We start from the raw sequence: 22,670 nt of genomic DNA on the forward strand, positions 1-22,670 counted from the left end.
CCCCATCCCCACAACAACCTGGAAAACTCCACTTGCCAGGTAAAGAAACCGGACTTAGAGAGGGGCCTTACCAGCCCAAGAAGACAGAGCTCGGTAAATGCTGGGGCTAGGATTCCAGCCCAGGCCTGCTGACCTCTTTCTTTTGAAATTTCCAGCAATTCGAAAGGGCTCAAATATCTCCTGTTTCCTCCCACATTTAAAATGACCTAGACTGTCATCAAATCTTCACCTGTGTATTAAGCCATCCACAAAAATAGGTTTATGGGACTCTGTGCCCAAACCCTGGAACAGAAGGCGGCCCACAGCTGCCACACCAGCCCTTGCCAACACTGACCCTATTTTTGTTTTTGACTTTTGTGTTTTTTTATGGACTCCTTTTAACACAATGTTCTCACACAGCAGCCCACCTGAAGTCACGGTACAGGTTCTGAGCCGCGCGTTTCCATTACCAGCTCCACGAGGACGGGCCGCTGCCACCGCAGTTAGAGTCTTCCCCTGGGGAATCTCTGAATCGTCCCTCAGGATGCTCAGCTGCAGCTCTGGAGCACGCAGCAGTCACAGAAAACTGCAGTCCGAAAACTGTCAAGCTGCACTTGTAAAAGACATTCTGTGCGGTGAAATGATACCGAAAAGTCAGTGGCAAGCTTCACTCCAAACGCCAGGTTGATGTTCTTAGTAAAATTTCACACTTGTACCCCACGTACTGAGCCAAATCCTGGTCCACTGCCAAAGGGAAAACACAGGCTACAGATGAGCAGCTGTTTTCTAATTTGGGATGTCTAATTTCAATCAGTTAGTACCTTTGGTTACAAGATAATAAAGTCAGATAGAGACATTAATATGTGTCTATAACGGAATACGGCATTAGATAATGACTAGGGTTTTCTGAATGCCAGTACTCTTAAGTAGAATATCATGATTTTTCAACTAGGTACATTAAAAAATTGCTACAGCTAAGTATAATATTTTGATTTTTTTAAGTAAGAAAAAATATAATTAGAGTTTGATAGGGACAGACCGCCATTTCCACCCCCCCTCCAAATCAGTGTGTTTTCTTGGTTCTGGCCTCAGCATCTGTATTAGGTGTACTCACATATACAAAGGTTTCTGCATGTGTGGGTTAGACAGAACACACAAAACAGAAGAAAGGGAGGAAACAAGAGAGAAAAAGAAAGCTTGAATCAATGTTCAGAAAGTCAATTCCTGATTTAGGTTATAGTCCAATTCAAGGTCACTCTGCAAAAATAACACAGATTAGAATTTGGTGGTGACGGGTGCGAGGCGGATGATGCAGATACGGAAATGGTGGCTGGCGTCACTGGGTTGCTCTGACCACAGTTCTCTTCCTGTGTTCACGTTCTCAGCTTTCAAAACAGTGTAGCTTTTATGTTCCTCAGGCATGACTTGTCCTGAAAAATCACACCATAGATCCCGGTCTCCTCTGGACTTCAGGGTCTGGAGTGATGGATGTCAACGGAACCTCCCCGTCCCTTCCCACAGACGGTGGTAGATTAGAAGGTACCAAAGAAGCAGCGATGGGTTATCAATTATAGTCCCGTTTTATGCTTTGGTCCCCTGCCGTGTACAAGGCACATTTGCTGAGAACAAATGATTTTTCAAGCAGGCATATCTCTTCCCATTCCTTAGGGTTACATGCTACACTGTTTTCTTTTTTTTTTTAATAGAAAGTACATGTATGCATACCTTCTTGCCTGGTATAACACTTGTTCACACACTTTTGGATGGGATCACTGCTTAAAAAGTACCCCCTGCAAAGGGTTTAACAGCTAAAGAAAGTGCGGGTCTAACGTGCCTGCCTGCTCTCCTGAATGCCAAGTTCCCCTGCACAGAGTGGTGGCCTCCTCCTCGTCTCTGAATCTCTTCACAAAACTGAGCTGTAGACACACAGAAGCTCTGCAAGGGAGATATGAGAAATCTCACCTCAGCCTCTGAGAATTACTTTCTCAGCACCAAGACCTTTCCCTGCACCTGTCTGGCCCACAAATAATTCTTCTTTTCCAATCCATCTTACTTTCTTCCTTGGAACATCTCATAACATTCTGCATAAACTACATTTTTTTTTCTTTACTAACTCTAGCCTAAAAGCTTCCTCCTTATAGTCTTAAATCCAAGGCTCCCCGGCTCTTCCGTGTCTCTTGAGTTTCTGATTCCGTTCCTATTCCCCTCCACCAGGAGCCCCTCTACAACCCAGGACGGTGCAGCCGGCAGCTACAAGCTGGAATGAGTGGGACCCCTCAGCTCACTCTGGACCAGCTGCCTTAGAAGATCTTCCAAACGCATTTCCTTTCTAAACCATCATGGTGCTCTGTGATGGCGAGAGCAAGAGGTGAGCTGTAAAGGCCCCTGAAACTTCCCTTGTTCCAGCTGAGAGCACCAGGTTTCTTCATCGGTCACCCCCATGTTTCCGAAAGCCGAGTTCCCTGACACTCTTCTAGAGCACTGATTAAAATGGAGACCCCTGAACACAGCCAGACACCCCCAAACTTTCCAGCCATGAGTCCTGGACATTTGAATTTTTTAATTGGAGTATAGTTGATGTATAATGTTGTGTTAGTTTACACTGTATAGCAAAGTGACTCATATATATATATACACACACACATATATATACACACACATATGTATAAATATATATAATCTTATACACATATACATACATATATACATACATATTCTTTTTTATATTTTTTTCATTATGTTTTATTACAGGACGTTGACCATAGTTTCCTGTTTATCTATTTTATATACAGTCGTGTGCGTCTGCTAATCCCAAACTCCCAATTTACCCCTCCCCCTTCCCCCCTTTGGTAACCATAGGTTTGTTTCCTATGTCTGTGAGGCTGTTTCTGTTTTGCAAATACGTTCACTTGTGTCATATTTCAGATTCCACATATAAGTGATGTCATATGGTGTTTGTCTTTCTCTTTCTGACACCTGACTTAGTATGACAATCTCTAGGTCCATCCATGCTGCTGCAAATGGCATTATTTCATTCTTCTTAATGCCTGAGTAGTACTCCATTGTATACATGCACCATGTCTTCTTTATCCATTCATCTGTTGAGGGGCATTTAAGGTTGCTTCCATGTCTGGCTATTGTAAACAGTGCTGCTATGGACATTGGGGTGCACGTATCTTTTCAAATTATGTTCTTCTCCAGGTATATGCCCAGGAGTGGGACTGCATTATCATATGGTGGCTCTATTTTTAGTTTTTTAAGGAACCTCCATACCGTTCTCCATTGTGGTTGTACCAATTTACATTCCCACCAACAGTGTAGGAGGGTGCCCTCTTCACAACCTCTCCAGCATTTGTTATTTGTAGACTTTTCAATAGATTCCTAGCTTAAGTTGAAAGTTGGAACATCCCTGCATTGCCATCTGCAAAGTCCAGAGCCAGACCTTTCGGGCTCTCAATACCGCCGTCATTTTCCTTTCTCTCTCTACCGCCATGATCATATAGTCTTATGAATTCCATATGTCCTGCTCATAGAAATCTGTAATTGTTTTTTTATCTCTCATTTCTTCTCTTCCCAATCTATCTAATATATCAAAAGCACCTTTATTCTCCAGAAGCACTGTTTTTCTTATATCAGCAGATATTAGGAATACAATAAAAATGTTACCAGGAAAAAACAAGGCTTTGCCGTCAAATATTTTAAGTTATTTTTTACTGTTCTGTGGAAACAATGGATTGCTTTCTCTCATTTCATTGACTATTTCCTGTGCTTTGCCACATCTTTACTTTTAATTTTGCACATCCTGTGTTTAAAATACTGCCACACATTTTCTGTCTAGACCCTTTCTGTTCTCATGGTCTGTGTCAAACCCCAACTTTTCTGTGAAATATTCTTTGATGACTTCACAAGGGTATTATTTCTCTTTCCTCAAACTCTGCCTGCTCCCTTCACCTCGAGTGCTGATTTGCCATGTTTCATACACAGCTTGATAAGCATGATGGATGCTGTTTACTGAGCATCTCAGTACCACGGACAGCAACAGGCTTCTGACCTACATGTCAGTCTCTGCCCAGCAAGATAAGAATCATCAACCTCATTTTACAGGTGGGAAACAAAACTCTGGGAGTTTGGATAACTAATCCAGATTACCCAGCTACAGAGAGGGAAAACACAGATTTTCACCCATCATCTCTCTCACTCGAAGGCTAACTCTCTTTCATCAATCTGAGCTGAATGACTAAGGGCTTTCCTGACACAGCGGAAGAGAAGATTCTGCAGATGGAGAAAAGGGACTGAAGGCATGGCTAGAAGAAACAGCTAGTTGGAATCAAGGTACTATCAGCTTAAAGTGCAAAATGGAATGTACATGTCACCAGGGCTCAGACAAGGCCAGTAAGTGTAACATATCAAGAAGCACAGGCTTTTCTGACCCCACAGTCCCAGCTTTTAATCTATAGCCATCGAAGACAAATGCTTCACAGTCAAATAGGTTTGGTGAATTGCAACCTCCCCTAACTGATCCTTTAGCCACGTTGCCCAGTAAGATACCACAAGACTGAGAACCTTTGACAAAGGACCCTGTTTAACACTTTTTAACCCACTGTTCTCCAAACAGTTCAAAATAATTTTATTTTCAATGCACAACTACTAGCAGACTGGGAACATGCTAATACTGCTGAACATGTTTGGAAGCCACTGAAACACTGTGTTTCTTTCTCTTCCAACCCTCTCTCTCACTCCCCGCAGTCAGCGCCACAGCTGAGCCTGTTCAGCTAATTAAATCAGAACCTCTGAGGAGTGGGGACCAGGTAGCTCTGGTGTGAAGCCCAAATTGGAAACTCAATGATGAACCCAATTTTTCCGAATCTGCCCCATTTTGTACCAGCAGCCCATTAGAAAATTACAAGATATTTTTCAAAAAAGACCAGAGAGCTTATATTATCATAGTCTGAAATATAACTACTAAAATGTTTTTACTTTTCAAGAAAACTTGAAATTATTATTAGTAATAATAATTTTCCTCACGCTACTGAGGTATAATTGACAAAAGTACACAGGGTTAACACGTACAGTATGATGATTTGATATACATATACACTAAGAAATACAGCATTTACCACAATCAAGGTAATTAACATATCCATCATGTTACATAGTTTTCTTTGTTTTGTGGTAAGAACTCTTAAGATTTATTCTCTTAGCAATGGAAAACAGTATGCAGGCCCCTCAAAAAATTAAAAATAGAACCAGCATGTGATCCAGCAATCCTAATTCTTGGTATAAAATCAAAAGAAATGAAATCAGTATCTCAAGGAGATGTCTGCGTTCCTGTGCTCGCTGCAGCATAGCAGCTGGGCTATATCGCAACAGCCCAGATGTGGAACCAACCTAAGTGTCCGTCCATGGATAAATGGATAAAGCAAACGTGATACACACACACACCCCACACAGGAATATTATTCAGCCGTAAAAAAAGAAGGAAATCCTACCATTTGTGACAACACATGCCTAGAGGGCATTACACTAAATGAAGTAAGTCAGAGAAAGACAAATACTGCATCATCTTATTTATATTTGGAATCTGAATTAAAAAACAAAACAAGCAGACCTCATATAAGCAGACAATAGAAGCGTGGCTGCCAGGGGCGGAGGGTGGGAGAAACAAGGAGATGTGGTCAAAGGGTACAAACGGTCCAATTTTAGGACGATTAAGTTCTGAGGATCCGATATATAGTACAGTGGCTACAGTTAAGACCACTGTACTGTATACTTGAAACTCAGTTACTACTGCAGTTATCTTACTGTCCACTGTCTGCACCACCCACAAAAGCTCCAGACCCGCACTTTTTGGTCTGGCCCACAGACCAGGGGCACCCACATCATCCGGGAACTTGCTAAAATGTCGAATCAGCGCCTTCCTCAGCTCTCCTGAGGAAAGAAGATCCTGGGTGGTTCCTACACACAGTAAATTTGAGAAGCACTGGACTAGTACCTATCACAATTTCAGGCACATGCTATGCCCTTTAGAAAGTTTGCTAAACAGATACATATGTACTTTGGTACAAATTCTATGATTCTCACATTATATTTTCACTAAGTTGTATGCTTTTAATAGTATAATGACTTGCATTTGGGTTTTCAAAAAACTGAACGGTGTATGTGACCATAGCCCTGAATACTAAAAATCATTTACTGTGGTCGAACACATTGCCAAAAACCAAAATAGGTGTCAGCATTTGCTTCTAACTTTTCTTTCAAAGCAATATTACGACTGCAGTTTGATTTTCACAGAGGTGCGTAACAAAGATAAAACAGAGGTTTAAAAAGTTCAGCAAAGAAGAAATGATGCTTTTATAATTTAAAAAAAGTTGAAGGTTATTTGCTGAAAATAGCCTTTTAAAACTAAATACAGGTTAAAAATAATTTTTTTTTTAAAACCAGATTTTAACTTCAAAGGTTACTGTTGTGTCCTAAGGTGGAGTCCTGAAGTCTCTACGACACTGTTTCCCGGAGCAGTAAACGCCGCTAGTGACAGAAATCCTGTAGTTGGCAGGCCCTGGGCTGAGTGCTTCACGAGCAAGCCCTCATCTGCTCCATCTCACAAGTCCCCCCGGTCCTGTCAGGGCCATTTCCGTCTTACGGACAGGAGACCCACTCTGCGTCATCAAGCTCACAAGCTGCAAATCCAAGGCTAGACCCCGAGTCTGAATCAGTGGGCTTGGCCTAGCTACTATCCCAAGCTGTCTGCTGATGGAAAAAAGGTGGCGAAATGAGAGGTCACGGCCACTCCTGCCCCAGCCAGGCGAGAACAGCTTCACAGGACGGCGGGTCTAGCTCTGATGACAGACAGAGGGCCTGGCTTCTCTCCCAGCCAGTAACCGCACACTGCAGGGCCGGGCGCGTGCTCCTTCTAGGATGCAGTCTCCTCATCCAGCCAGTAAAGGGGTCGCATTAGGGGATTTCCCAAGTTCCAACTATTCTAAAATGTATAATTCACAAAAATAGAAACCTCCAGGATATACACATTTTTAAAGAAATGATGGGCTACAATTGTCTAAAGGGTTTCAAATCAGAGTGACTTAAGCACTTGTGTTTATTAAAGTTCAAAGATGGGAAACATTAATGTTCCCAGCCACTGCCCACAGACAGGACTCACCAACTTTGTGTGGCATGGGCCCACAGGATGAAACCCAAGCAATAAAGGATCACATTTGTCGGAGACCAACTAGATTGCACAAAGTTACCTTATTCTCCTAACCAGTCCTCCGTGAAATTGTACAAACTTTAAGAAGAAAGGGAAAATCAGATATTCAGACTTTGGAGAGAAACTTTAAATGAAGATGTCTAAATGTACGACTGGAACAGCATGACGTACACATTTGGCTGATTTGGAGAATAAATGAAAATTCACAACCATTACCTGAGAATGGCTAAAATAGAATTGGCACAACAGCCTCTGAAAAGGCAGTGTGGTTTTTTTGTTTTGTTTTGTTTTAAGAACTTTTATTGAGATACAGTTAACAGACAATAAACAACATATATTTAGAGTGTACCATTTGGTATCCCAATTTCCCAATTCATTTCCCCCCAACCCTCCCCTTTTTCCCCACTTGGTGTCCATGTGTTTGTTCTCTACATCTGTGTCTCTATTTCTGCCTTGCAAGCCAGTTGATTTGTACCATTTTTCTATAGTCCACATATATGTGTTAATATACGATATTTGTTTTTCTCTTTCTGACTCACTTCACTCTGTATAACAGTCTCCAAGTCCATCCATGTCTCTAGAAATGTCCCAGTTTGTCTACTAACTTTGGGTTTTGTTTGCTCTTCTTTCTCTGGTTTCTTTAGGTGTAAGGTTAGATTGTTTATTTGGGATTTTTCTTGTTTCTTGAGGTAGGACTGTATTGCTATAAATTTCCCTCGTAGAACTGCCTTTGCTGCATCCCATAGGTTTTGGAATGTTGTGTTTTCATTGTCATTTGCCTCTAGTTATGTTTTGATTTCCTCTTTGATTTTTTCAGTGATCTGTTGGTTATTTAGTAGTGTACTGTCTAGCCTCCATGTGTTTGTGTTTTTCACAGTTTTTTTTCCAGTAATTGATTTCTAATCTCATAGCGTTGTGGTCGGGAAAGATGCTTGATACGATTTCAATTTTCTTGAATTTACCAAGGCTTGATTTATGACCCAAAATGTGATCTATCCTGGAGAATGTTCCATGTGCACTTGAGAAGAACGTGTAATCTGCTGTTTTTGGATGTAATAGATGTCTATACATCCTACAGATGTCTATTAAATCAAGCTGATTTATTGTGTCATTTAAAGCTTGTGTTTCCCTATTAATTTTCTGTCTGGATGATCTGTCCATTGGTGTCAGTGGGGTGTTAAAGTCCCCCACTATGATTGTGTTCCTGTCGATTTCCTCTTTCATGGTTGTTAGCATTTGCCTTGTGTATTGAGGTGCTCCTATATTGAGTGCATATATATTTATAATTGTTATCTCCTCTTCTTGGATGGATCCCTTGATCTTTATGTAATGTCCTTTCTGGTCTCTTGTAACATTTTTTTTTTAAAGTCTATTTTATCTGATATGAGTATTGCTACCCCAGCTTTCTTTTGATTTCCATTTGCATGGAATATCTTTTTCCATCCCCTCACTTTCTGTCTGTATGGGTGCCTAGGTATGAGAAGTGGGTCTCTTGGAGACAGCATATACATGGGTCTTGTTTTTGTATCCATTCAGCCAGTCTGTGTCTTTTGGTTGGAGCATTTAGTCCATTTACATTCAAGGTAATTATCGATATGTATGTTCCTATGACCATTTTCTTAATTGTTTTGTTTTTCTTTCTGTAGGTCCTTTTCTTCTCTTAGGTTTCCTGCTTAGAGAAGTTCCTTTAGCATTTGTTGTAAGGCTGGTTTGGTGGTGCTGAATTCTCTTAGCTGTTGCTTGTCTGTAAAGCTTTTGCTTTCTCTGTCGAATCTGAATGAGATCCTTGCTGGGTAGAGTATTCTTGGTTGTAGGTTCTTTCCTGTCATCACTTGAAATATATTGTGCCACTCCCTTCTGGCTTGCAGAGTTTCTGCTGAGAAATCAGCTGTTAACCTGATGGGAGTTCCCTTGTATGTTATTTGTCGTTTTTGTCTCTTTGCTCTTAATAACTTTTCTCTGTCTTTAATTTTTGTCAATTTGACTACTATATGTCTTGGCGTGTTTCTCCTTGGGTTTATCCTGCCTGGGACTCTCTGCGCTTCCTGGACTTGGGTAGCTATTTCCTTTCACATGTTAGGGACGTTTTCAACTAGAATCTCTTCCAATATTTTCTTGGGTCCTTTCTCTCTCTCTTCTCCTTCTGGGACCCCTATAATGTGAATGTTGGTGTGTTTAACATTGTCCCAGAGGTCTCTTAGGCTGTCTTCAGTTCTTTTCATTCTTTTTTCCTTATTCTTTTCCACATCAGTGATTATCACCATTCTGTCTTCCAGGTCACTTATTCGCCCTTCTGCCTCAGTTAATCTGCTGTTGGTTCCTTCCAGTGTATTTTTCATTTCAGGTATTGTGTTGCATATCTCTGTTTGTTTGCTCTTTAATTCTTCTAGGTCTTTGGTAAACTTTTTGAGCTTTGCATCCAGTCTTTTTTCAAACTCCTGTATCATCTTCACTATCATTATTCTGAATCCTTTTTCTGGAAGGGTGTCTATCTCCTCTTCATTTAGTTGTTTTTCTGGAATTTTATCTTGTCCCTTCATCTGGTACAAAATCCTCTGCTTTTTCATTTTCTCTATCTTTCTGTGGCTGTGGTTTTCAGTTCCACAAGACGAAATACGGCTGATACTGCTTGATACGGCTGTCTGCCCTCTTGTAAGGCAGTGTGTTTTTAAAAGGGAAATTTATTTAAAATTGTTAATTTAATTGTAATTTTTCTTCCTGGACAAAAGACCACATACAAAAAGAGAGAGGTGTGACTAAAAACAAAAACAAAAAACAAGTATATTGTATTTTGTGAATTTAATTTATATTTCTAAAGGGGAAATTTTTCCCATTGCCTGTAACATAGACAACTTATGGAAATGCATTCTTCAATAAAATTAGGTTGAGTGGTGGGGGTTTCCTATGACAAGAGAAATATTACACCAGAGTTGAGGTTTCTGGTATGTGGTAACTGCCCTGATTTGGTAAAGAACTGTACTACTCTGGGACTCTCCATCTTTAGGGACCAGGAATATTTTTTCTCTCTTTGTTATCCCTCTTCTGGACATTTTGCATTGTAGTCCTGGGGTAAAATACTACACTTTATCCACTGCTACCACCATTGAATAAATTATTTAAATTTCCTATGTTCAAAATATTTATTGATTAAAATAGTTTAACAATTGTGTACATTTGAAATTCTAAGCATTAATTCCAGCCAAAATGAAAGCTATCTAAGATGAACTACTCTGATTGTATTTCAGATATCTGTGAAGAAATACGGAAATAAAACACTTCTGGGCAATAAAACAGCACCAGGGTACCTACTAATAAACCATCACACTCCTTAGGAGGGAGATTGCAGGGCACGGAAGTCCTCACTTTGGGTATGTTTGCCCAGTCATGAATCGGGGGTGGAGGACCCGGGAGACTGAAAATGGGCAGAAGTTTCTCCTGGCTCATCAGAGACAGCCTCCTTTTCTCCTCAAGGCAATTCCAGCAAGAAAGACCCTTCCTTCAGCACCTAGTACAGATGGTGCATTTCCGGTGAAAATGGAAGGAAATTGGTGCATTGAAAAAGTACACCTGATGGGAAGCTTGTTGAAACACAGCCAGTCTGCTCAGCTCAGATACAGAGTTTCCAGTGAGCCCTTTGCTGCCCGTCGGCGCGAAGTGTCCCCGGACAGATAGCTGCCACCAGGAGGGGGACAGAGTGGGAAGAGGTTTGCGTAAGCACTGTGTGGGGGGTCACCTAATCTACGTAAGTCATGGAGCTGTCATCTGGATGGCGCGTGGGAAAGAATGTCTCAGGTTAGAAATTCTCCGTTCTGTAGAACTGGCTGTGAGTGGACACATTTCCCTTTACTTCCCTATTGAGTTTGGAGGGTTGGGGATGATTGGGCTGGCCATTATTTTCTCACCACCTCTAATGTAAAATGAGTCAAAGTTATAGAGAGGAAGCCTTGATATTTACATTGTTGGCAATGTCTTTACAGTATGCCCCCTTTTAGCAGCTTTATAATATCCATCACGGCATTTATACTCACAACTATACATAACAAGTAAGATTTACTACCTTACCTTACACCTAATAACACAGAGAAAGAAGACTTTAAAAGGAGGGGTCATGATGTCACCACCATGGAGCAGCAGGACCAGATCTAGACTCGAAGTGGCCTCCTGCTTCCCTTGGTGTCCAATGAGGCCAGACAGAATTGTAGTCATTCTGGGATCATACAACATACTTCTTTTATTTTTAATAATAAAAATTTTAATAAAAGTGTTTTATTTACTTTTATTTTCCTGACTAAAAACAGTAAAGAAATATCATCTTGACATACTTAAATAGAGGAAGAAAAACAGCTTGGGACTGCCTGTTTCAATCCCTGCTCCGCCACCTGGCAACTGCATGGTGAGATATTTAACCTTCTCTGAATTCATTTTTCTCGCCTATAAAATGGGGATAATACTATCTCTAAGTAGTGGCAACTGCTCACATTTGCCTGGTACACAGCAATACTTATTGAATATTATTATTCAGTGTAAGGTTTTTTTTTAGAATAATACATTATTCAAAGACATTTTTAGAGAAAGATATTTTGAGTACAAGAGGGGTTTAGGGAAAAGGCTATAGTAACATCATGTTAATTATGGCCTTAGGCCTCTGGATAGTGTGTAGAGGTTCCAGAAAAGCAGACATTCATATGCTGATATACACACACACACATATGATGCTGGTTTATGTTATGCTTGCTTCATAGAAAATGCAAACGTTACAACAGGTTTGTGCCATGGAATTATGAAATTTATATTTAAGATGGAAAACACAAGAGAAAGAAAGCCAGTTATTTCAGTTGGTGGTCATGGGGCCATGCTCTACGGCCTCCCCCTCCTTATACCTAAAAAAAACGCCATCATCTTTCCAAAAGAACACGGGGGAGGTCAAGGTTATGAAACAGAAAGACTGAAACAGCCACCGCTTGGAGGCGGCGAAAGGGACAGAACTGAGCACTATAAAGGTCCCTGGACTGAGTTCTGGAGCAGAAAAAGGGCAGCAGGGAACATGCAAATCAGGTCCGCAAGTAAGTCAGGACCTGTGTTAATTTCGTGGTTTCCATGACGATACTGGGTTGTATAAGATGTGACTGTCAGGCAAAGCTGGGCTGGGTGATACACCAGCTCTCTGAGTTGGTCTGCAAATCCTCCATGAAATGATTTTAAAATGAACAGTTAACAAATGAAATGAGGAGGGAAGGGAAGGGGCTTCCTTTCCTTCCTGGGTAGGTAAGGGAAGGGCTGATTTCAGGGCGTCCACGGCTCTGCATATGCCTCAATAACCCATCCTCATTAGAAATTAAATACACACCTAGTCAGTTATCAATTAAGTGACAAGCTGGATAAACATCGTAGGTGTTAACTGACCCTTCAAGGGTCCTTTGAAGCTCACTCAGCTTCACCAGTTTCTCTGAAGTTCTGTTTTGGCTTCAGCAAGTCACTGATTAGATTGATTTAATGGTGAAGTTGTGCCTGGTTAATGGGAACACAATAAAGCATAGTTACAAAACTATTTTTTGTCCTCTTATATGTAATCTTGCACAGTCCAGACAGGCAAAGGGGTAGAATCATGTTGGTTAGTGAATGATTGAACTTAAACCTTAAAAAATCATAAAGTAACAGATTTTCTATTGATATAAGAAGTCAGACCTAGTATAAATCAGCCAAGAAGGATTCCTGCATTGATGATCACTGAAGTCTCCCAGGGAGGCAGATATATAACCTGTTTGCCCCCCTGGTGGTACTTCTTGGAATATTCTACCATCCATATGTCCTATAAGCACTTTGCTAATTTAATGTTGGTTACATTGGGCCACGTGGGCCTTCCACACGGAGGCTGGTTCCTGAACAAATGTGCAAGAGACAAAAACATGTGCTGTGGTGAAGACAGGGGTGCATTCAGTGGGGAAAGTGAGGGATGCTTGCCGGGGAGGGGAGGAGGCCAGGCTGGAGGGCAGGCTGGGCCACGCCCTGAAAAGCCCTGAAAGACCTGCTGTGGCTTTTTGAGCTTTATTCGGATGGTCTGTGGCTCAGTCACTGAAGGTTTTTAAGAAGCTGATGCATTTAAGTGAGTCTGGGGTGTATTTTTAACACATTTCTTATTATTCCTTGTTTTCTTTTCTTCTCTACCTTGTACACACACTCCCTGTCATGAAATGGGATAATTATTCCCAAATATGAATGCATATTTTAAAGATAGTAAATGCTCTCTTACTTGTTTCTTGTCAAGACTCTATGATGTTCCTAATCCCTTTAACCACTGTGTCTTAATTTAGAAACCTCAGTAGCTTAACTCTGAAATAAAATCAATTTTCTTTCTTCTTGATATTTCCGGAATTAGGACTTAGACAATACTCCCACCAAACCACTTCAAAAAGTAAGTATGTGTGGCTAGCCTCACAGCTAACCAGGTTTTTAATTTCAGGAAAAAACATCATAATTACTGGACCACGTTGCAAAAACAACTAGGCCCGACAGCTTTCTCTTAAAGGAGGGTATTGATAAGAGGCCAACCTGTTTAAAATTAGAGCCTAACTAGTTAAAAACAAACTCAGCTTCATCTGATGTACACAGAGTCGATTAGGCTTAAGGGACGCCCCCCCCCCATTTAATAGACGGATAATTTGGGGACTTTACATCATCCACCACTTTTAGACCCGCTCTGCTGTAACCATGGCAACCCTTACATAAAACAAAGCTGAGTTGGTAATTTCACTCCAAATGAAATGAAAATAAGGCTAATCCTATTATTGTTCGTAACAATTTTCCAAGTAGCTTCTTCTCAGAGTGCCCTTGCTTGTAGAGTCTGTCATTTAAAAATAGATCATTGGAAAATTATATGTGTGTGTGCACTCTCGCTCCTCACAGCCGTCAGCACTGTCCTGTTGTCGCTGCCGTCTAACCTCGCGCCTGAGAGGAGGCGATCCACCTACGTGGCCACTTGGCATTTTTCTTGCAATGTGGGGATGGGTAAATCTTTTACATATACCAATTTAGAGCATGAAACATTTCAGAGGCTGTCACTTGAAAGGTACGGTTAAATACTGGTCTTTTGAAGAGAAGCCCTATTATGCATTTGTATAACTCTGAAAAGGTAACTCAAGTGATTCTGTTCCGTTCTGTAAATGTGCCCCTGCCTGTTCCAGCAGTGGTCTCCGAAAGCCATCTTCCCCTTTTCCACCTCCATGGAAGAGCATTCCATTGAAGGGGTCCCATGGCCAAGATCCTTCTCTTCATAAGTGTGATCCGCACTCGATGTCACCCCGAAAAGCTCTGCTGCCCCCGACTCCTCCGATGCAGCGTGTGTGCTGCCTGCTTCTCAAGTGGCCCGTCGCCCCGTCTCCCCATGGTGGCTGCCTGCCCAAGGCTTTGGGATCTCAACTGCAGTCACAGTCCTGAGACAGAGAAAAGGGAACCTCCCGACAGGCCATTAGGCTCAGACCTGGGTTGTCCCATCGAGGGGGGGGGGGGGCTTACAGTGAAAAGAAAACATACCCCAGACCCTGCTCCCGTGCGGCCTGTGGTCCCTCGGCTCTGCCACCGCTCCCCTCTGGGCCTCGCAGACTCTTCATCAGCAGAGGGCAAACAGACTAACATCCCCCCCACAGGGCTTTTGTGCCGAGCCAACAGGACGATGCAAGTCATCGCGAGAACATAATTACCGACCCACCTCTGTACCTGCCCGACAACGACTGTGGAAGGAGAGGAATCGCGATGAACCCAGCTCGTCAGCCCAGAGGGCAGCAGGGTCAAAGTCCCGCAGGGAGCTTTTCCAACAACTGCCTGAATCTTCCCATCCGCTGCTGGACTGTTGATCTTGGTGTCCCGGCAAACAACGAGAGAGATTTCAGAGAGCTGGGAAGTGTCTTCCAGTCCTAATCTGAACACCAGGAAGACGGGGGAGTTTCTCTGGCCGCCACAACAATGTTCCTCACGTGGTGACGGTGGTGAGCTGCTGCTCTCATACCCAGGGTTTGCCCCGGCCCCACCTGGCGTGTCCGACGGCACACCGTTTTAGCATATCCAAGACCCCGCCCGCACACACTTCTCTGAGTCTGGTGTTGAAGCAGGAGGGGACCCGTGTCAGGGAAAAGGACTGATGGAGAAAGAACAAAGGGGAGGAGAGGATACGAGAGAAATCAACCGGGATGAGGATGAGAAAAGAAGAAATGGGCAAAACCAAGTCAAGGAACATGGCCTCGCCCCTGGGGCTGCCCTCTGAAGATACACAGAGCCTAGGCAGTGGGCCTGCTCGGGAGGGAGTGTGTCTCTGTCCAGCAGCCCTACTTTTCTTTCAGGCTTGGATGTGGACATCCACTCCACAGAGCTTGCCTTCTTTCATAAACAGAGTTTGCTTAGCAAAAGCCAATCTGACCATGGCGTCTACAATCACCATCCCATATGCCTCACTTTTCTCTCTTTCCCCGAGCTGACACCTCACCATCCAGGTGACGCCCAGCACTCTAGAATCTCTCACAAATAAGGCATTTACCATTAATCACTGAATTTCTGAGACTATGTCGCCACAGTTTTGCACTGCAATGATTTCCTGGAAACCAAAAACAATGTGATTTTAGCGCCAGGAGGGTGTTGCATCACTGAATCTCCTACAGTGATGGACAGAGAAAGGCACTGAGTAGATGCTGAGTGAATTAATTTAAAAGCTCATTTAGGAGAGCCCCTTTGTATGTAAGCAGTTAAATGATCTGTCCAAGGTCACAACGATGGTTTGTGACAGAACCTGGAGCAGAATCCAGGACATTCAGCTTTCAGTTTGGTATCTGTTTCCATTAAGTCTGTTGTTACAAAAAGCTAGATAGATAATAACATAATAACATAAACCGATCCTTGAGGCTTTCAGTTGTATAACATGAAATAAGCAAAAGGGTAACCTTGCTCCATCTAAAAGTATTGTCCAGATCAACAAAATTGAAAACAAAGCCCATAGAGGCAGTGGCTATTTTTCTCTTAATTGAAGAAACATTTACCGTAAGGACAATAAAATGAATGAAATTACTTAAACTGTAAATATGAATCCTCTGCTTTGAGTCTTGAGTCGAGTCTTGAAAAATAAAATAAAATTCAAAGTTGAGAACGGGTTTAAAACAGGTGCTCTAATTTATGACGTGTTGGGTTTGACACTCTCATCCTTCAGTCATTGCACTGAAATACAAACTTAAATCTACAGAGACATTCAAAATCACTCATTTCATCTTCACCACCATGGCACACACAGCCGACACGTCCTCGACTCCAGCTTAATTTGAACATACATATCGTCAAGTTTCCTTATTGTTCAAGACCTGAGATAGGTAACAGCTGCAGTGTTTAAAACGCTAAGAAATTTAAAAATCAAAACAAAAAAACCAGTTCAACCTGTGATGACCAACGTAATTTGAGGTATACTTTCAGTCTCCAAACATCTGTTCTTCAAATCCTCCCTTTTCAATTGTACTCATAGACACAGCAAAGCCGCTCGAAGGAGCACCGCAAACCAGAGGTGGTAACGGATTCGACCGGGTTTTCGTCCCCCGTCACCACCAGCACACTAGCCAGACACCTGATCACGGGACGGCTGGCATTACCTATGTACCAGGTTAGCATTCATGCTTCGCCCGTGACCCGCACAGGTGGTTGTATATTTTGGTGCAGTGTCTCCAGGGAGGAAGAGACATACGTAATCACACATCTGCAGTAGAGGCGACAGACAACTGGTGACACGACATTTTTAAATTTCCACCATCTAAAAATATCCGTTTACACTGCATCAGCTCCAGACCCAATCCAAGACTAGCGGAGCTCACTTAGCTGCCATCTTCTGTGTTGCTCTATAACAGCCCCACATGAGGACCGATACGGCCCAGCGCCCAAGGCCAGATACCTTCTGCAGCTCCAAATGCCAGCACAAAGACATCTTAGAAACCCTGACCTCAGTTGCAATAGAGATGACACTTTAGCAGCCAAAAGAGCAAGGCAAGGAAAGACACGGCTTTCTGAAGCCGGCTGTGGAAGGAGCGAAGGACGTTTCTTACTCACCACATGGACGGTGCTTCCGTCCCGCTGATCTCTAAGAAGTCATAGCCTTCCTCGAGCTGGAAGTCAGTGAAGACCAGAGCGATGGTGTCCCCGGGTTCCGCCAGGATGGTCCACGTGCAGTCGGCGTTGTTGTCGTACTCGGAAGGGAAGTGGGGGCTGGAGATGCTGCTGCTGGTCCCCCGCAAGGTCCCCCCGCAGGCCCCCTCCGCTGGAAGGGACAGAAGCAGAGAAAGCGTACTTGGAAACGGCCTCACACACAAGCATCGCCACCAAGTGTCGCTCCTGATCGGTGACAGATGTTCTCCGAACCCCAAACTGCGACACACGATCCAACAAAGCGTTTCTTCTGATGCGTGAGTTCAGTGCTACAGAAAGACGTAAAAAGTCTACCGATGACCTGGCGTTGTTAACGGAACCGCCACTACAGAAAGAGGTGAAATGTGTCTTTTCTAAACTCTAGAACGTGCAGGTAGTACACACATGACATTCACAGACAGCTTAACCGTATTTTCAAAGGTTTTCTCTGCATCTTGGGAGATGGAAATGAGTTGGCAACACTTTGAGTCTTAAAAGTATGTGGCTCAGCTCGGTGCTCTGTGATGACCTAGATAGGTGGGAGGGGAGCGGGTGGGTGGGAGGTCCAAGAGGGAGAGGATATATGTATACGTACAGCTGATTCACTTCGTTGTACAGCAGACACTAACACAACACTGTAGAGCAACTAAACTATACCCCAACTGAAAAAAAAAAAACAGTACGTGGCCATCTTTTCTTTATTTTTCGAGAGCTGGCTTTGAAAATACAGTGATCTTAAAAGAAGCAGTCATCCTCATCTTTATGTCTTGTACAGTTTGGAATGTGCACTTGGTTTTGAATTTCAGATAAGTTCTTGAATAATATGATAACAGAGACGCATCAATTCAAAAAAAGTTCTAAGCAGGAAATAGCTGCGTGAAAACTTAGAATGGGTTATCTTAGAAAAGGCCAGTAAGATAAAACACATTTAGGATATAAATTAGCATTGGAATAAATACTGTTTTGAAGAGAAATGGATCTTGTAAAGTTTTCCACAGAGTAAAAAATAGATGCTATTTAATTTAGATAATCATCTATTACAAAATGTTATGTATGTAGGAAACTGTATGTACAGGGTAGATAAATAGTTGTGAAATAACATGTTTTAAGATACGTCTGTAAATATTGTTCCTCTCTTGCTCCTTCTTTTCCTCCCTCTTTTTCCTTCCTTCCTTTCCTTTTTTTTCCTCCTCCTCTCTCTCCTTCTCTCCCACCCTCCCTCCTGCCCTCCCTCCCTCCCTATCAGATAATCCCAGCAAATAGTATACATCTGGCCCTCTGTACCTGCAGATTCTGCATCCATAGATGCTACCAACGGCAGGTGAAAATACACGAAAAAATTCCTAGAAGGTTCCCAACAACAAAACTTAAGTTTGCTGCACGCCAACAACCATTTACACAGCATCTTCATTGTATTAGGTATTATAAGTATTCTAGAAAGAATTTAAAGTGTACATGAGGATGCGTGTAGGTCATATGCAAATACTATGCCATTTGGTATCAGGGACTTGAGCGTCCACAGATTTAGTCATCTGCAGGGGTCCTGGGACCAATCTCCCGTGGACACCAAGAGAGGATTGTATTTAACACTTAGGGACGTCAGTGCTGCGATGTAAGTGATAGACAAAATCAGCCTGTCGCCAAGATGGAGAAATTTGCCTTTGGCAGCTTGTGTGACTAGACAGATAAGATCACGTGGCACAGATATTTACATTTGCTACTGATGAAACTACTGTGTGTGTAAGCATATCACACAGATAGATGCCTCTGCAGTAATACAGTTTTTATATACAAACATCATATACATGAGCATTAACATATAACACAATACATAAAACAATTCTATTTACAACGTAGGATTTTATTTACCTAATGTCATTATATTCTACAAAAGTTAAGTCGTCTCAATTTAAGAACAGATGCAGGAGAAAAGATGGTGGCAAAGTAGAGAGACGTGGAGTGCATCCCTCTCCACAGATGCACTGGGAATGCACGGAAGGACACAGTGATTCCCACAGAGAACCAGCTGAACACCAGCAGACGGCCTCGGACACCAGAGAGGGCTGCAGGGAGCCCGACATAGCCGTCTGAGGCTTGGACAGTCTTCTATAAACACCTCTATCGCCAGGACAAGCAACCCCAAAAGTTTGGACAACCATGAGGAAACAAAGAAACACCATGCAGGCAAAGGAGAAGGAAAAAAACCCACAAGACCAAATAAATGAAGAGGAAATAGGAAAAATGCCTGAAAAAGAATTTAGAGTAATGATAGTAAAAATGATACAAAATCTCGATAACAAAATAGAGAAAGTACAAGAAACAGTTCATAAGAACTCAGAAAAACAAACAGCAATGGATAACAAAATAACTGAAATTAAAAATACTCTAGATGCTATAACCAGCAGAATGACTGAGGCAGAAGAACGAATAAGTGAGTTGGAAGATAGAATGGGGGAAATAAACGCCACAGAGCAGGAAAAAGAAAAAAGAATAAAAAGATTAGAAGACAGTCTCAGAGACCTCAGTGATAACCTTAAACGTACCAACATTCAAATTATAGGCATCCCAGAAGAAGAAGAAAACAAGAAAGGGTCTGAGAAAATATTTGAAGAGGTTATAGTGGAAAACTTCCCCAACATGGGAAAGGAAATAATTCACCAAGTCCAAGAAGCACAGAGAGTCCCATACAGAATAAACCCAAGGAGAAATACACCAAGACACATATTAATCAAACTAACGACAATTCAACACAAAGAAAAAATATTAAAAGCAGCAAGAGAAAAGCAACAAACAACATATAAGGGAAAACCCATAAGGATAACAGCTGACCTTTCTACAGAAACTCTGCAGGCCAGAAGGGAATGGCAGGATATACTGAAAGTCCTGAAAGAGAGACACCTACAGCTAAGAATACTCTACCCAGCAAGAATCTCATTCAGATTTGAGGGAGAAATCAAAAGCTTTCCAGACAAGCAAAAGTTAAGAGAATTCAGCACCACCAAACCAGCCTTACAACAAGTGCTAAAGGAACTTCTCTAAGTAGGAAACACAAGAAAAGGAAAACACCTACAAATACAAACCCAAAACAATTCAGAAAATGGTCATTGGAACACACATGTCAATAATCCCTTTAAATGTAAATGGATTAAATGCTCCAACCAAAAGACACAGACTGGCTGAATGGATACAAAAACAAGACCCTTCTATATGCTGCCTACAAGAAACCCACTTCAGACCAAGGGATACATATAGACTGAAAGAAAAGGGATGGAAAAAGATATTCCATGCAAATGGAAGTCAAAAGAAAGCTGGAGTAGCAATACTCATATCAGACAAATTAGACTTGAAAGTAAAGACTATTAAAAGAGACAAGGAAGGGCACTCCATAATGATCAAGGGATCCATTCAAGAAGAACATATCACAATGGTAAATATCTATGCCCCCAATAGAGGAGCACCTCAATACATAAGGCAAATGCTAACAGCTATAAAAGGGGACATCGACAGTAACACAATAATAGTGGGAGACTTGAACACCCCACTTACATCAATGGACAGATCATCCAAACAGAAAATAAATAAAGACACACAAGCTTTAAATGACACATTAGACCATCTCGACTTCATTGGTATTTATAGGACATTCCATCCAAAAATGACAGACTACACTTTCTTCTCAAGTGCACATGGAACATTTTCCAGGATAGATCACATCTTGGGTCACAAATCAAACCTCAGCAAATTCAAGAAAACTGAAATCATATCAAGCATCTTCTCAGACCACAACGCCATGAGACTAGATATCAATTATAGGAAAAAAAACTGCAAAAAATACAAACACATGGAGGCTAAACAATTCACTCTTAAACAACCAAGGAATCACTAAAGAAATCAAAGAGGAAATCAAAAAATATCTAGAAACAAATGACAACGAAAACACAACAACCCAAAACCTATGGGACGCAGCAAAAGCAGTTCTAAGAGGGAAGTTGATAGCAATACAGTCCTACCTTAAGAAACAAGAAAATGATCGAATAAACAACCTAACCTTACACCTAAAACAACTAGAGATAGAAGAACAAAGAAACCCCAAAGTGAGCAGAAGGAAAGAAATCATAAATATCAGAGCAGAAATAAATGAAAAAGAAAGGAAAGAAACCATAAGAAAAATCAATAAAACTAAAAGCTGGTTCTTTGAGAAGATTAACAAAATTGATAAACCATTAGCCAGACTCATCAAGAAAAAAAGGGAGAAGATGCAAATCAACAGAATTAGAAATGAAAAAGAAGTCACAACGGACACCTCAGAAATACAAAACATCATGAGAGACTACTACAAGCAACTATATGCCAATCAATTGGATAACCTGGAAGAAATGGATACATTCTTAGAAAAATACATTCTTCCAAGACTGAACCAGGAAGAAATAGAAACCATGAACAGACCAATCACAAGTACGGAAATTGAGGCAGTGATTAAAAATCTCCCAACACACAAAAGCCCAGGACCAGATGGATTCACGGGTGAATTCTATCAAACATTTTGAGAAGAGTTAACACCTATCCTTCTCAAACTCTTCCAAAATATTGCAGAAGGCGGAGCACTCCCAAACTCATTCAACGAGGCCACCATCACCCTGATACCAAAACCAGGCAAAGATGTCACAAAAAAAGAAAACTACAGACCAATATCACTGATGAATATAGATGCAAAAATCCTCAACAAAATACTAGCTAACAGACTCCAACAGCACATTAAAAAAATCATACACCATGATCAAGTGGGGTTTATCCCTGGGATGCAAGGATTCTTCAATAAACGCAAATCAATCAACGTGATACATCATATCAACAAATTGAAGGATAAAAACCATATGATCATTTCAATAGATGCAGAAAAAGCTTTTGACAAAGTTCAACATCCATTTATGATCAAAGCTCTCCAGAAAATGGGCATAGAAGGAAATTACCTCAACATAATAAAAGCCATATATGAAAAACCAAAAGCCAACATTGTTCTCAATGGGGAAAAACTAGAAGAATTCCCTCTAAGAACAGGAACAAGACAAGGGTGTCCACTCTCACCACTATTATTCAACATAGTTTTGGAAGTTTTAGCCACAGCAATCAGAGAAGAAAAAGAAATAAAAGGAATCCAAATTGGAAAAGAAGAAGAAAAATGGTCACTCTTTGCAGATGATATGATATTATATATAGAAAACCCTAAAGACTCTACCAGAAAACTGCTAGCACTCATTGATGAGTTTAGTAAAGTAGCAGGATACAGAATTAATGCACAGAAATCTCTTGCATTCATATACACTAACAACGGAAGAGCAGA

At 41.5% G+C, this 22,670-nt stretch overlaps 1 protein-coding gene across 1 annotated transcript in view; it reads right to left on the reverse strand.

Moving 5' to 3' along the window:
* Positions 1 to 22,670, reverse strand: part of CSMD1 (CUB and Sushi multiple domains 1) — a 1,409,269-nt gene that overhangs the window by 846,363 nt on the left and 540,236 nt on the right. The window contains exon 5 of the mRNA XM_057697717.1: positions 17,255 to 17,462. Within this exon, the coding sequence (XP_057553700.1) occupies positions 17,255 to 17,462 (208 nt within the window). The remainder of the gene's footprint in view (positions 1 to 17,254; positions 17,463 to 22,670) is intronic.

The sequence above is a fragment of the Hippopotamus amphibius genome, chromosome 10 (genome assembly GCF_030028045.1).
Source record: "Hippopotamus amphibius kiboko isolate mHipAmp2 chromosome 10, mHipAmp2.hap2, whole genome shotgun sequence".
Taxonomy (NCBI): Eukaryota; Metazoa; Chordata; class Mammalia; order Artiodactyla; family Hippopotamidae; genus Hippopotamus; species Hippopotamus amphibius.